General features: G+C 38.7%; 1 protein-coding gene and 1 long non-coding RNA gene across 7 annotated transcripts in view; both read right to left on the bottom strand.

Annotated features, from left to right (window-relative positions):
• Window positions 1-16,314, bottom strand: part of FAM92A (family with sequence similarity 92 member A) — a 34,630-nt gene that overhangs the window by 5,028 nt on the left and 13,288 nt on the right. For 2 of the 6 annotated variants that reach the window (XM_025394096.1, XM_025394095.1), the window contains exons 7-8: window positions 9,828-9,941; window positions 1,852-1,971 (exon numbers count right to left, since the gene is read on the bottom strand). In XM_025394096.1, coding sequence (XP_025249881.1) covers window positions 1,852-1,971; window positions 9,828-9,941 — 234 coding nt within the window. Of the gene's footprint in view, window positions 1-1,127; window positions 1,241-1,851; window positions 1,972-3,740; window positions 3,827-9,827; window positions 9,942-16,314 lie in introns of all 6 variants that reach the window. The other 4 variants (XM_025394098.1, XM_025394097.1, XR_003120800.1 and 1 more) reach the window with 3 other exon arrangements.
• LOC112630054 lies at window positions 108-1,043 on the bottom strand. The gene is made up of 2 exons (XR_003120802.1): window positions 975-1,043; window positions 108-675 (listed from the first exon to the last, which is right to left on the bottom strand). It is a non-coding gene; the product is annotated as an uncharacterized LOC112630054 (long non-coding RNA).

The following is a 16,314-nucleotide window of genomic DNA, read 5'->3' as shown; positions in this document are numbered from 1 at the left end:
ATAATTTTTAGTAGTGACAATTCCCTATGAATTTTAAGGTCAGAGGCCAGTTTTTTCATTCATGATATTTTTTGAATAAAAATGTGTAATTAGCCATTTGATTTTAGTTGGATAGGCATCAATACTTCAGAAACACTACTTTAAAAGTATAGACTTAGTATATTATGAATGTTAATAAATTTTGGGTCACAAAAACAGTATTTGAGAATCATAAAATGGATGGCAAAAATAGAAGGATATTTCAGCTGGGCAGTGGGACAGAAATACTGATGTAAAAGTAGTGTGATTTAAATGGAATGAGTTGAGAATCTGAACTCACCAGTTTTAAGTTGCCTGACTGCTGCCACATAGGGCATGTTGCTTAAAACTTCTCTAAGAGTGATTATATCTAACCCAGAGGACATTTGGGAATGTCTAGAGACACTGTTTTTTGTCACTATTGGGGCTGTGTGTTTATGTGTGCTGCTGGCATGTTGTGGGTAGAGGCTGGGATGCTAATATCTGCCTAATATTGTCACAATATACAGGACAGTATTCCATCCCCTTCTTCCTTCCTGGTGGGCCCAATTGTTTGTCCCAAAGTCAGCAGTGTTGAGGTTGAGAAACCTGGGATAATGCATTCTAAAGTGCTATAGAAGTGTTAGCTAAGGTAACATTATTAGTTGTAGTCAAAACCTTTTTTTTTTTTTGAGACGGAGTCTCGCTCTGTTGCTTAGGCTGGAGTGCAGTGGCCGGATCTCACTGCAACCTCCGCCTCCCAGGTTCACGCCCTTCTCCCGCCTCAGCCTCCCGAGTAGCTGGGACTACAGGTGCCTGTCATCATGCCCAGCTAATTTTTTTTTTTGCATTTTTAATAGAGATGGGGTTTCACCGTGTTAGCCAGGATTGTCTCGATCTCCTGACTTCGTGATCCAGCCACCTCGGCCTCCCAAAGTGCTGGGATTGCAGGCGTGAGCCACTGTGCCCGGCAAAACTTTATATGGACTATAAAAGTAAATTTATAGAATTTATGTTCAAAGCACTTAATGCTGGAATAATAAAAATATAATTGGGTTGGGGGAGAGATACATATAAAACAATAAATGCTTAGAGGAGAATCAAATGAAAATAGAAGGTATGAAATTTACCTAAAAGTTGTATTTTGAAAATAGTTTGTTGAGTTGCATATTCTGAAGGCTAGATATGAAAAGGGCATAGCTCTCTAGATGAGGGTTTGGCAAGTTGTGGCCCAAACAGCCTCCTGCTTTTGTAAATAGAATTTTATTAGAACACAGTCATACTGCTTTATGTGTTACTTATAGTTGTTATTTATAGTTGTTGGGGTAGAAACCATATGGCCCACAAAGCCTAAGATACTTAGTCTCCACATCTTACAGAAAAAGTTTGTCAGCCCCTGCTCTAGATACTGGGAAACTCAGGCTTTCTGGATGTAGACAAAAATGATTTCTGTGTTCAGTAAAAGCCATTTTTTGGTATAATTTGGTATTTAACTTTATAATTTAATCAGATCTACTAAGTCTTGATAGTGAGATTTAAACCTAAGTTTGACTTCAGAACCTATGCTCTTCATATTATAGAAGATAACACATCTGCATGAGCATTCTTCTGTCTTTTCCACTTCTGCTCTGAAGTGTTACGTTTTAGAGAGTAATATGTAATTACAGTATAAAAGATACTTAAGAAATAACAGAGCTGCAACTTAGTGCAATCTTCTGTCATTATAGAAGAGGAAGTAGGTCCAGGGGAAGGTAAATTACCTGAGGTGGTATGACTGAGGGGAAACATTTTTAGAACTCAACAATTCCAAAGGCAGCAGCTCAAATTCCTTTAAGAGTATGGTTTCTTGCTCACCTGTCCTGTTCCAGATACACACTTAGCTGACAGTGATCTCTGAAGAGGTGACTTTGAATTTGCTCGTACAATATCTAAACGAGATGAATAATCTGGTGCATACAGAGAATTTCGGAAAACCTATTATAATGATAAAATAGCATGATAAAGTAGATGCTAAACAAAAGACAGTCAAATTAAGTTCCTTAGTTTTTTGTTTTTTTTTAAAACAACTGCCCCCAAATGGACAAAATTCCAATTATTGTAAATGTAAAAGAAAAAACAAAAATAAGCTAGAAAGATAAAAGCTAAAAATTCTATTTGAACTATGCAAGATGATGATATATATTAAACAGTAATTAGTCATGAAACAAGCATTTAAATGCTTTTGCCAGGAGAACTGCAAAAGTTGAGACCTTCCAAGAGCATGCAGGCTAGTAGGGAGGCTGCGACTCATACCTTTGAATCTTTCTGTTCTGCATAGGTCAACTCCTACCAATTTAACTCTGCAGTACTGCTATGAAAATTACATAAGACTAAATTGGAACCACTATAATGTATGGATTCCAACCTTACTAGGGTCTGGAATGCCATGACTTGTCAGTTCTCTTTCCTTAAGGCACTATTTCCAAATGTTACCACTCTCAAGCCTTTCTAGCTCCATCTTTTCTACCCTATCCCCACTACTTCTCTAATAGACTAATTAGGTAAGGTTATCAGATATGAATCTCTTCAACTTTCCTCCTTTCCCTTCTCTCTTTTTAAAAATACCATTCTCATTTATTTCCAATGTGCATTTTTTCCTTTAACCAAAACTTCAAACCCAACCAGCAAACAAAAGCGTCTGTTGTCCACAGGTTCCCTCTCCTAGAAAACAAGCTCAAAACCAGTCTCTCTCTTTTTTTTTTTTAGTTATCTCAAGGTATAACTTCTTAAACTTTCTAGAATATTCGACTTCATCTCCATTTTTTTTTTAATTTCTATTTATTTATCAACAAACTACAATTGAGCTTTTCACCTTCCACTAAAATTGCTCTTGCTCACATCACCAAGGTCTTTTTTTCCTCTTCATCCTCACTGACCCCTTCCTGAAACTTAAATGCTACCAAGCTCTTTCACTGTCCTAGTTTCTCTTTCTTTACATCTCTTTTTCTACTACTTACACCTAAAATATTTTTAAAGGGTTTCCGTTAGGCCACTTTTTATATATAAAAACAATGCTGCTGTGCAGTGGCTCATGCCTATAATCCCAGCGCTTTGGGAGGCCAAGGCAGGAGGATCACTTGAGCCTAGGAGTTTGAGACCAGCCTGGGCAACATGGCGAAACTCCATCTCTCCAAACAATTAAAAAAGCAATCAGCCAGGGGTGGTGGTGCATGCCTGTAGTCCCAGCTACCTGGGAGGCTGAGGCAGGAGAATCACTTGAGCCTGGGAGGCAGAGAGCCAAGATTGCAGTGAGCCAAGATCACACCACTGCACTCCATCCTGGGCAACAGAGCGAGACCCTGTCTCAAAGTTTCTCTGCAAGATCTTATCTACACTGTTAATGACTACCCTTCAACTAATCCCCTGACAAGCATACCCTGTGATAGCTGTATTCATGCTCCCAATTATCTCCTGCTCTAGACCAGCACTGTCCAGTAGAACTTTCTGAGATGATGGAAATGCTTGCTGTTCTGTACTGTACAAAAACGTAGCCACTGGCATGTGTGGCCATGTGTGGCTACTAAGTACTTGAAATGTGGTTCATGTGGCTGAGGAGCTGAATTTTTAAATTGAACTTTAAATAGTTATATATGCCTAATGGCTACTGAACAGTGTAGCTCTAGATTAGCTATTACAATAAAAGACATTATCTTTTACCTAGAAGACCAAGCTATAAGCCTGGGCATTCTCTCTAAATTTCTCACCTGACACTTTGGGAGGCTGACGCAGGTGGATCGCTTGAGCCCTAGGAGTTCAAGACCAGCCTGGGCAACATGGCGAAATTCCATCTCTACAAAAAATACGAAAATTAGCCAGGCATAGTGGGACGTGCCTATAATTCCAGCTACTTGGGAAGCCGAGGTGGGAGGATCACCTAAGCTCAGAGGTCAAGGCTGCAGTGAGCCATGATTGTGCCACTGCCCGCCAGCATGGGTAATAGGATGAGACCCTGTCTCAAAAAAAAAATTTATATAAAACTTACAAATTTTCTCACCTGAGGCACTTCTCTTTTATTGACTCTACATACTATGCCTTTATAGCTTACTTTTTATTTAAGGCCAAAATATGTTATTGCTGTCTTTTTTTAGACAGGGACCCCTCTGTCACTCAGGCTGAAATGCAGTAGTGCAGTCATAGCTCACTGTAGCCTCGAACTCCTGGGCTCAAGTGATTCTCCTGCTTCAGCTTCCTGAGTAGTTGGGGCCACAGGTGTACTTTGGCTAATTTTTTCATTTTTTGTGCAGACAGTGTCTTGCTATGTTGCCCAGGCGTCTCAAACTCCTGGCCACAAACCTCCTGCTTCAGCCTCCTGTAATGCTGAGATTACAAGTGTGAGCCACCATGCTTGGCCTCTTTCTCTATTCTAAAACTTTCTGTGACTCTTGACCGTAAATGCAGAACCTAAGTTATACTATGCCTTTGCAATGCTGGTTCCTTAGCCTAGAATTACAGCAAACTGTCCTTCAAGAATTACTTGTCCTTCAAGAACAATGTAAAACGCCATCTTTCTTCTACATTCCCCTATTGTCTGAGTAGCTCCTAGTGTTCATACTCTCAAGTATGGCTTTTAACTCAGTGTTTTGTAATCGATTATGTATCTGTCTCAAGTTCTGTCTTAAGCAAGGGAGCCCTGTTTTATCTATGCATCTCCCCCCTGGCAAATAGAAGATGTTAATTAAATTCACTTTTGCCAAATGAATGATGTTAACCGTTAAGTTGCAAACATAGTTAACATCATTCATTTGGCAAAAGTGAATTTAATTAACATCTTCTATGGGGGGGAAAAGGAGACCCAAATTAGGGGATGGCTATACATTCCTTTAAATCTCAGAGAACTGCAGGACACGGAAGGAATCAAGGATAAAACATAGGAGGTAAGACTTGTGTTTTAAAGTAATTCAGGGATGCTAATTAGGTAAACAGGTTACCAAGGACCAAATTCAATTTTGGTGCCAGACATGGACCACTGACATCCTGGTATGATATAAAAATGCAATGACTTGGGCCAGGTGCGGTGGCTCACGCCTGCAGTCCCAGCACTTTGGGAGGCTGAGGCGGGCGGATCATGAGGTCAGGAGATCAAGACCATCTTGGCTAACATGTTGAAACCCTGTCTCTACTAAAAATACAAAAAATTAGCTGGGCGAGGTGGTGGGTGCCTGTAGTCCCAGCTACTTGGGAGGCTGAAGCAGGAGAATGGCGTGCACCCGGGAGGCGGAGGTTGCAGTGAGCCGAGATCATGCCACTGCACTCCAACCTGGGCAACAGAGTGAGACTCCATCTCCAAAAAAAAAAAAAAAAAAGCAATGACTCATTAAACAACTGGTATTTGGAGGAGAAACATTTTTCTTAAAAACATTCCTTTAACTTTTCTAGCAAAGATGGAATTTAAAGTGGGAAATGGAAAACAGTATGTCACCCTTGGAATACAAGTCTATACCAGTTAAATATTTATTAAAATTAACATTTTACTCCAATTTATTGGCAATAATGCATTTTCCAACATGGTCCAGTATTTCTTCTAAGAGCAGTTCTCAAGATCTGAATGTGCTCTGAAGTTAATACAGAGGTGACCTGACAATACTTTTTTTTTTTTTTTTTTTTCCCGTGAGATGGAGTCTCACCCTTTCACCCAGGCTGGAGTGCAATGGCGCGATCTTGGCTCACTGCAACCTCTGCCTCCCAGGGTCAAGTGATTCTTCGGTCTCAGCCTCCCAAGTAGTTGGGATCACAGGCACGCGCCACCATGCCTGGCTAATTTTTTATATCTTTAGTAGAGACAGAGTTTCACCATGTTGGCCAGGATGGTCTCGAACTCCTGACCTCATGATCCGCCTGCCTCAGCCTCCCAAAGTGCTGGGATTACAGGCCTGAGCCACCGCGCCTGGCCGACAATACTTTCTATGTGAAAAACAATTAAGATGGTTTGTGATACAACTAGAGGAGCCTAACTACAAAACACTGGCTGCAGCTGGAATACATCTCAGCAGTTCTCACAATGCATGGACTATCTGGAAGAATAGCAAGTTATTTCTCAGTCTTTTTCTGCATGTTTTCTTTGCTTCTTTCCAAGAAACCTTGTATTTACAGGATCCTTCCTCTTGGTAGGTACCTGTTTGATACTGTATCAGTTACATGAATTAGTTACTTCCCCTGGTCCCACAATTCTCTCCAGACTGTTCTCTCCACAATTGCTATATGGCATAATAATAAATAGTTTATGCCCGTGGTTCATTGAACATGTGCTCGTGCCCTATACTGTGCTGTTTTGCTTTTGTTTTTTTCCATGACATGCCATGATTCTCAACTGTATTGTTTTAAATACACTGTTCTTTCTTCACAACAGTCCTGCCTCAGGACCTTTGTATATCTATCTATGCCCTCTCCCTGAAAGTTTTTGCCAGGCACCCTCCCATGCATCTCTCAAGATTCTAAGAGATCACTCTGATTCTCCAGACTATTTGTAACCCTCCATTACACAAAGCACACTTTTTTTTTCCCCTTTATAGGACTGGTCATATTATTAAAAAATCGTTAGTTATTTTTTTGCATGTCGAATTCCCTGGTAGATTTAAAGTTACTGCTTTGACAACTTGGACTGTTTCTAACTTAGAATACGAAATCTTTCACACTTAGAATGGTGCTTGGCGCATATGAGGTGCTCAATAAATAGTTGTTGAACAAACACGACATGAGGTAAGTACTACAGTATCTCCATTTTAGAAAGGAGGAAGCTGAAGAGCGAGTAAGTTAACTTGCTCAGTATTACTTCACTAGAAAGTAGGGGAGTTGATATTAAAAAAAAATCTACCACATATTCCTGAGACCTTTAGTTTTACATAGAGCTCTTTTCCCACAAACTACTTAGATGGCTGATTAAGAGTAGTGGTAAGTTATAAAGGAAGTGGTGTAACAAAAAAATACCTAGGGCCTCTGGGATAAGAAGGAAAACCTTGGGGACTGAAGGGCTTGAAGGAACTTTAAGGTCAGTTAACAAATGGCATGTCAAAGGTATTATACAAAGAAGAATGAAAATACTTATAAAGTGGACTACAGTCTTGAAGAAGAATTGGGGGATCACTTTTGAACCTGCCACTAAATGCAGTGTTATTTCTTGCAGGAAATGATTAATGTTACTCAGTAAGAACCATACTTCTGGAAGTCTAATGTAGAGAGGATTAATGCATAATGGGCCTTGTAGTCAGACTTCCGGATCAGACTTTCAGCTCTGCTACTTAGTAGCTATGAGATCTCTGGGAAGTTTCTTAACTTCACTATGCTTCCGTTTTCTCATCCACAGAAATCAGAAATAAGTACTTTCATCAAAGTTGTTGAGAGGATTAAAATAATATAGTTAAAATGCAAAGATCAATAGCTGACTCAATGTAATATGTAAACATTTGCTATTTTCTTATTTTATAAATGACAGATGAAAGCTTGATAGTCAATTTTTTTTTTTTTTGGGATGGAGTTTCTGTTGCCAGGCTGGAGTGCAATGGCGTGATCTTGGCTCACTGCAACCTCCGACTCCTGGATTCAAGCGATTCTCTTGCCTCAGCCTCCCAAGTAGCTGGGATTACAGGCGCGTGCCACCAAGCCTGGCTAATTTTTGAGACGGGGTTTCACCACGTTGACCAGGATGGTCTCAATATCCTGACCACGTGATCCGCCTGCCTCGGCCTCCCAAAGTATTGGGATTACAGGCATGAGCCACCGTGCCCGCCCTTCTTATTTTTGGAGATGGAGTCTCACTCTGTCACCCAGGCTGGAGTGCAGTGGCACAATATAAGCTAACTGCAACCTCCGCCTCCTGGGTTCAAGTGATTCTCTTGCCTCAGCCTCCCAAGTAGCTGGGATTATAGGTGCCCACCACCATGCCCAGCTAATTTTTGTATTTTTAGTAGAGACGGGGTTTCACCATGGTGGCCAGACTGGTCTTGAACTCCTGACTTCAGGTGATCCACCCGCTTTGGGCTCCCCAAGTGCTGGGATTACAGGCGTGAGCCACTGCGCCTGGCCTTCATAATCAAGTTTTAAAAGCAGGACATGAAAAGGAGTGAAAGTTAAGAAACCTTAGCTGTAGTGTTTGGAAGTAACACTTGGGAAGTCATTACTGACAAATAGAGAAATATAAATATGTATATATAACTGATATAAAACAAATTAGATTTTGACATTAGAAACATATATACACATACTGTAATATGTACTTTCTTCATTTTATTTAACCTATATTCTGGTTTTAAGTTTCCTGAAGCCCATGGAGTAATGGGACGGGAAGGCTCAGAGGATCTCTTTATTGATAGTTAAGATACAAATAAAAATTAGGCCAGGCGCAGTGACTCACGCCTGTGATCCCAGCACTTTGGGAGGCCAAGGCAGGCAGATTACGAGGTCAGGAGTTCGAAAGCAGCCTGGCCAATATGGTGAAACCCCATCTCTACTAAAAATAGAAAAATTAGCTGGGCGTGGTGGCAGGCACCTGTAATCCCGGCTACTAGGGAGGCTGAGGCAGGAGAATCACTTGAACCTGGGAGGTGGAGGTTGCAGTGAGCCGAGATCGCACCACCGCACTCCAGACTAGGTAACAGAGCAAGACTCCGTCTTGGAGGCAGGGGGAATCTTCAAATTTGTTAAGTGGTAGACACTTCCATATTTTATTAATACAGAATTCTTGTTATATGTTGGGATTACATGGCTTTTTTCACTTCTGTATTAGAGATGAGATGGGGAAAGTATGTCTTGAACAGTTTACTTCAGCATAAATACTTTCGTACCTTTATTTTTTCCTTTTGGAAGGTAAGAGGGTTGGATATTTACAGAATTGCTCATTGAGGACCAGGCTTTGATATTTACTTGCTCTAATGTTAGTTGGCCAATCAGAATTATCTGCATTTAACTAAAACCATCAGCATAAAGCAAGCTTACATAACCTACATTTATTTCATAGCTTAGTGATTACATTACATAGTCAGAATCCTGATTCTGCTATTTACTAGCTAAGTGGCCACAAATAAGTTATTTAAATCCTCTTGGCCTGTTTCTGTAGTTATAAAATGAGAGTTACAGCAGCACCTACCACCTGAGATTTTGAGGTTTGAATGAGAAAATGCATGTAAAGCTTTGGGTATTGTGCATGATGTAAACACTCAAATGTTACTGAAGTCACTAAATGTTAGTTATTTTTTAGCACACTTCAGTGGGCTTATATCACCAGTCAAAATGATACACAGTATTTTATTTAATGGCTTTATGTAAATTGTATTTTACTAGCTATTAATAAATTAACTCCTGGAACTTTTGCCATGGTTAATTTGAAAAGTTGAAAATAAATGGAAAATCATAAAAATTCATCTGTTTTGGATTATACATAATAACCACTGTAGTGTTCAAATTTAAGATATTAATCATGGCTGGGCGTGGTGGTTCATGCCTGTAATCCCAGCACTTTGGGAGGCCGAGGTGGGCGCATCACTTGAGATCAGGAGTTCAAGACCAGCCTGGCCAACATGGTGAAACCCCATCTCTACTAAAAATACAAAAATTAGCTGGGCATGGTGGTGGGCACCTGTAACCCAAGCTAGTTGGGAGGCTGAGGCAGGAGAATTGCTTAAACCCACAAGGCGGAAGTTGCAGTGAGCTGAGATCACACTACTGCACTCCTACCTGGGCAACAGAGTGAGACTCTGTCTCAAAAAAAAAAAAAGATACTAATCACGTACAAACTAATGTTCTCTTTTAAATATTTCCAGATTAACAGAAGAACTGAGCTTAGATAGATATAGTCCTACCTCTAAATCTTCATCTTCATCAATGTTTTGTATATTCTGGTAGGCAGCAGTGTAGACCTCTAAAGCTTTGCCGTGAAATAACATTTCGATTGTGATAAATTCAGAAAATATAGTCTAAAAAAAACCAAAGAATTGAATTTAAACAATGATTTAAATTTCTTTATGAATATAGTAACTTTATTCCTCACTATAGTCTTGGTACTTTATAAAATACAGAAGTATCTGTTTTTCTACAGGGCAAATAAAGTACAAAAGATAACTGAAAGAGAAACAGTTGTGAAGACCTTTTGCTGCCAAACCTTCAAGTTATACAAAGTATTTCCTTTATCACCATTCACTTCCATCTTATTTTTTATTTTAGTTAGCTCTCTTTATACTTAGTAACTGACATTTATAATAACAGAAGATCTGACTAAAATGTATGCTACTGTATACTTTTAATACCATATGCTTATTAAGTATTAGAGCAGTTCAGTTATGAAGCTGGTGTTTTAGCAATTCCAACTGATGTTTAAACAGTAGAACATTTTTTCAACAGGAATTATGTTCCACACTATATGCTACTTGTATTCTCTAAACATAAAGGAGTTACTTGGTAGTAATGACACTCCTGCCACTGATGATAATACCATATATTTGCATAGAGCGTTCCAGTTTACAGATATTGACTTGCCCAGTGTTGCTCACAGATAAGACTCTTTAGACACAGATCTGATTCTAAGGCTATAAGGTTATAGCTCATTTAAGGTTTTTCTGCTATTGCCCACTGAACTGTGCTGTTCTTGCCGGAATCAATAATTTCCTTCACAGATAAACTGTGCAGGTAACCTCTATATAAGCATGATGGAAACTTATGACAAGGAAGATCATGAACAAAAAGTATGAGTGAAGATGTGCATGTTGATCTGAGCAGGGGGTGAGGTAATCAGTGGATAGGGAAAAGATGGAAACCAGGCAAGTTTTTAATAAACATGATCATATCTTGTTAATTATAACAAAATAAGCAATATAGAGAGAACTGGGCTGAATAAGAACAAGGCAGAAAATACTCAAGCATGGATTATATTAGAAGGCTAGTCAAATACACATTTCCCTTCATCCCTGCTCTCCTAAGATAACCCAGAAAAGAGTGGTCATATACTTTGGAGGACAGCCATATAGATAATTATCAGTAGCCTGTGATTCTTCCCTCCAGCTCCATTCTTTCCTAGATGATTAGAAAAACACTTAAGGGAGCATTAAGAGGCTTTGATTGCTACTCAGTGATATATGTCATTCTAACTGAGAGGACAGGGCGTAGGTTAAAAGAGACTTGTAACTATGATTCACAATCACCCTTATTGTCACTTCATGTAAGTTAGAGAGGGCTCAGGTATACCAGGCTGGCAACTGACTGATAAACGGCCTTATGCTAAAATACAATTTTGGATTTCATATTAAAGTATCTCTAGATACCCAGGAATACTTTAGAGGAGGAATGGCTTCTGACCAGGGCTGGGATCTACTCTTAGTTGTTAGTGTCCTTATGATAGTTGCAAACCAGAAAGGAGTCAGGTTTTCTTGAGTGTGGAAACTCCTAGAGGGAAAACTGAACTAAGAGTTGATGACAAGCCAAAACACCCATTTTTAATGCTCAAGAAATAAACTAGTCAGGCACAATGGCATGTGCCTATAATCCCAGCTACTTGGCAGGCTGAGGCAGGAGGTTCCCTTGGGTCCAGGTGCCCCAGACCAGCTTGGCAACATTTGGAGACTTCTGTCTCAACAAGAACAACAAAGTCAACTAGCTAAATTGGACGTAGTGACTAACAGTAAAGCCTCTATCTTGTTTGATTAACAAAGATCTTTGACGAAAAAGTTTTAAGAACATTTTGGCAAAGAGGAAATGACAGCTCTCCAGAGTATAGGATATAAAGGATGTCAGGAGAACTATCTACCCATTTGAAAATTAAAGTTATATATCCATGTCATAACACTGCAAAACACAGCTGCCAGCTCAATATTTAATGTTTAAAATATGTTAAAAATCAAGAAAGTATAAGCAATACTTATATAACCTAGGGGATGAAAACCTTTCTAAGCATGACACCAAGGAAGAAACCAAAAAGAAGACAGATAGATCTGGCAATAAAAAGAAAAGAGGTGGCAAAAACACTGTAAGCAGTAAAATGAGAAAAGACATTTGCAACATACTTTCTCTTTCATTTGAAGGGCTAATTGTCTCAATATAAATAATTTTTAGAAATTAGTAAGAAATTCCAACATCCAACAGAAATATAGGTTAAGGAAAAATATAATTTACTAAAGAAATGTATTGCTAAATATATTTAAAAAGCTCAGCAGTAATAATGCAAATGATACTGATTTTTTACCTATCGTCCTATTAAAAATACTGCAACTTATGGTGTCAACATTGTCATATAAAACAAACAAAAAACACATCAGGTGCAGTGGCTCATGCCTGTAATCCCAGCACTTTGGGAGGCCGAGGCAGGTGGATCACCTGAGGTCAGCAGTTCTAGACTACCCTGGCCAACATGGTGAAACCCCATCTACTAAAAATACAAAAATTAGCTGGGCATGGTGGTACACGCCTGTAATCCCAGCTACTCAGGAGGCTGAGGCAGGAGAATCACTTGAATCCAGGAGGCAGAGGTTGCAGTAAGCCAAGATCATGCCACCATACTACAGCCTGTGTGACAGAGCGAGACTCCGTCTCAAAACAACAACAACAAAAAAACCAAACAAACTCATCATTGTACCTGTGCTTATGCAAGGTTTAGTAGGAATGTAAACTGGTTTAACCTTTGTGGACAGAAGTTTTAAAAATATATATTAACGTTAAAAGTGTATGCTCTGAAGGAGGAGCTCCACATCTGGTAATTTATCTCAAGAGAATAACTGGGCTAGCAGTTAAGGCTGCTGTTTAACGATGTGTAATGATGCAGTGACAACTACAATTGCAAAAATAACCTAGACATTCACCAATGAGGACTGGTTAAATGAACTAGTATAACCATACTGCAGAATATCATAAAGATAACAAAAAATAATATGGATCTGTTTCTTGGCATAAATATATCCATAAGTTTTAAGAAGAGATGCTATATATATGGTGGTCCCATTAATGTATAACTGTCAGGGCTAAAAATAGTACCTTCCTCATAATGATGTTTTGAGGAATTAATGAGTTTATTCATGCAAAATGCTTAGAATGGTACCTGGCACACAGTCAGTGTTTAAGAAATGTTTGTTATTGTTATTACCATGTCTCTGTATATATGCATAGGAAAAATCTGGAAGGGTAAAATAAAAAATGGTGAATATTTTTGGGTGATAAGACTAAATTTTTCTCTATAATTTTATGGATAAGTTTTACGATTTATATTTATAATAAAAATAAAGCTATAAAAAATTAATTATGATGTTTCTTGCTTATGTCAGCTACTTCACTACATACTGAGTTCCTATCCCCGTTTGTTACAGGAGTAACTCCTGCTTAAGTACCTTTTTTGTAATTGTGACATTCCCTTGACATTCATCATGTACTGATGACTTTTCCTAATACATGGAAACAAATGGGATTGTGATTTTTCTCTCATTTTGTACACTAAGTTCTGTAACAGCCTATTTCAGAGAGACACTCTGCAAAGTTCCTATGAAAAGTCTGTCAAAAATGTATTACTTTGCTGTTTAATTCCAATACCAAAATTCAAATGGACTTATCAATTAAACTCACCTCAAACACAGTAATGCACACACAGTTATGAGTAGTGCTCACTACTGCCAATCATTTCTGCTTCCAGAGTGGTTAAAGGAGCCACAAACTCTGCCCTTACCAGAAGCAGTAGCCTGGTAACAGGTAAGAATAGGAATGTTCTGTCTGTTTCTCCCCAAATTAAGAGTGGTACCAATAATCTGACTTTTCCAAGTATTCTTCTCACAGAAATGTTTATGAGACATGCTAAGATCAACATGGCAATATGTGAATATTGTTATTAGAAATAAGGGGGCCAGCCAGGCATGGTAGCTCACGCCTGTAATCCCAGCACCTGGGGAGGTCGAGGTGGGAGGATTGCTTGAGCCCAGGAGTTCGAGACCAGCCTGGGCAACATAGGGAGACACCAGCTCTTTAAAAAAAAAAAAAAAAAAAAAAAAAAGGAGCTGTAATGTAACCCTTTTGACTGATCTTTGAGGCAACCTTGTGAGATTTCTACATCCCTCTTTATCATAAAAGATCCCAAATGTGGCCTTACTTGGAAAGGAAGCAATTTGACAGTAATGAGGAATGATGTGCAGAATGGAGATTGAGAACCCTAACAGACTCTGGTATTGATAATCTGGTGCTCATGTTTCTGGGAGTTTGCTAGGGTTATGGGAGGTTGCATTTAAATTGTAAGTTGTTGCAGAAAACAAAATTTATATGTGGAAAATCCAATTTATCTCAATTTATTAAATTTATCTCAATTTAACGAATCTACTAAAAAACTATTAGAACTAATAATCAAGTTTGGCAAGGTTGTAAGACATAAGTCAGTATGCAAAAATCAAATGTCTTTCTATACATTTGTGACAAGCAATCTGAAAATGAAATTAGGAAAACAAACCCATTTACGATAGCAACAGGAAGTATAAAATAGGAAGAAGTTTAACAAAAGATATGCACAATTTATATTCTGAAAACTACAAATAGTGCTTAAAGAAATTAAAGAATATGAAAATAAATGGAAAAACATCCCATGTTCATGGACAGGAAGAATTACTCTTAAGATGTCAATACTCCTCAAATTAATCTACATATTTGATATAATCCTTATAAGAACCCGAACTGACTTCTTTGTAGAAATTGACAAACTGATTCTAAGATTCATACAGGATTGCAATAGATCCAGAATAGCCATATCAATTTTTAAAAATCTGAAGAAAGTACGAAGACTCACCTGATTTAAAAACATACCATAAAGCAATGTTAGGACAGTGTGGTACTGGCATAAGGATAGACACATAGATTAATGAAAAGGAATGGGAGCCCAGAAGTAAAACCACGTCAACTAATTTTCAACAAAGATGCCATGACCATTCAATTGAGGAAAGAATAGTCTCTTCAACAAATGGTGCTGCAACAACTAGACAGTCACATGCAAAATAATGATATTTAACGTTTACAAAATTTAACCATATATAAAAATTAATTCAAATGGATCAAAGACATATAAGAGCTGCAACTATAAAACTGTTAGAGAACATAGGAATAAATATTCATGACCTTGGATTTGGCAGTGGATTCTTAGTTATAACATCAAAGCACAAGTAAGAGAGAGAAATTGGATTTCATCAAAATTAAAAACTTGTGCTTCAAAGACACTATCAAGAAAGTGACAAAGCAACCCACAGAATGGGAAAAACTGCAGATTATCTGATAAGGGTCTTCTATCTAGAATATATAAAAATCTCTCACAACTCAGAAATAAGACAATCCAGTTAAAATAAGGGTAAAGGAGCCGGGCATGGTGGCTCACGCCTGTAATCGCAGAGCTTTGGGAGGTGGAGGTGCACAGATCACCTGAGATCAGGAGTTCACGACCAGCCTGGCCAACATGGCAAAACCCCATCTCTACTAAAAATACAAAAATTAGCCAGGCGTGGTGGTGCATGCCTGTAATCCCAGCTACTTGGGAGGCTGAGGCAGCAGAATCACTTGAATCTGGGAGGTGGCGGTTGCAGTGACCTGAGATCGCGCCACTGCACTCCAGCCTGGGCAACAGAGTGAGAATCCGTCTCAAAAAAAAAAAAAAATAAAATAAAAGGAGAAAAAAAGGGTAAAGGATTTCAATAGCCATTTGTTCAAGGCAGATATACACAGATGGCCAAAAAGCATCATCAGGCAAGGCACAGTGACTCACGCCTGTAAATGCCAGCACTTTGGGAGGCTGAAGTGGGAGGATCACTTGAGACCAGGAGTTCAAAACCAGCCTGGGCAACATAGTGAGACCTTGTCTCTATTTTAAAAAAAGAAAGAAAAAGCATCATCATGGAATGCAAGTCAAAACTATAATGAGATGACTATTACAATGAAACTACTACTTCAAACCCACTAGGAGGGCTGATGAATAGCAAGTACTGAGGATGCAGAGAAGTTGTAACCCTCATATACTGCTGGTGGGCAAACACAATGGTGCGTTCACTTTAGAAAATAGTCTGGCACTTCCTCAAATGCTTAAGCATCAAGTTACCAATAATTCAGCAATTCCACTCCTGGGTATATATCCAAAAGAAATGAAAATGTATGTTTACATAAAGACTTGTACGTAAACGTTTATATTAGTATTCACAATAGCCAAAAGGTGGAAACAACTGAAATGTCCTTGAAATGAGTAAACAAAATGTGGTATATCCATACAATGGAATATCAGTTGGTCAAAAAAAGGAATGAAGTACTGATATATCCTACAACATGGATATGCCTTGAAAGCAGGCTAAGTGAAAG

Source organism: Theropithecus gelada, chromosome 8, assembly GCF_003255815.1.
Source record: "Theropithecus gelada isolate Dixy chromosome 8, Tgel_1.0, whole genome shotgun sequence".
In the NCBI taxonomy this organism is placed as follows: Eukaryota; Metazoa; Chordata; class Mammalia; order Primates; family Cercopithecidae; genus Theropithecus; species Theropithecus gelada.
The sequence above is the reverse complement of the archived record's forward strand: the minus strand, read 5'-3'. Positions and strand labels throughout refer to the sequence as shown.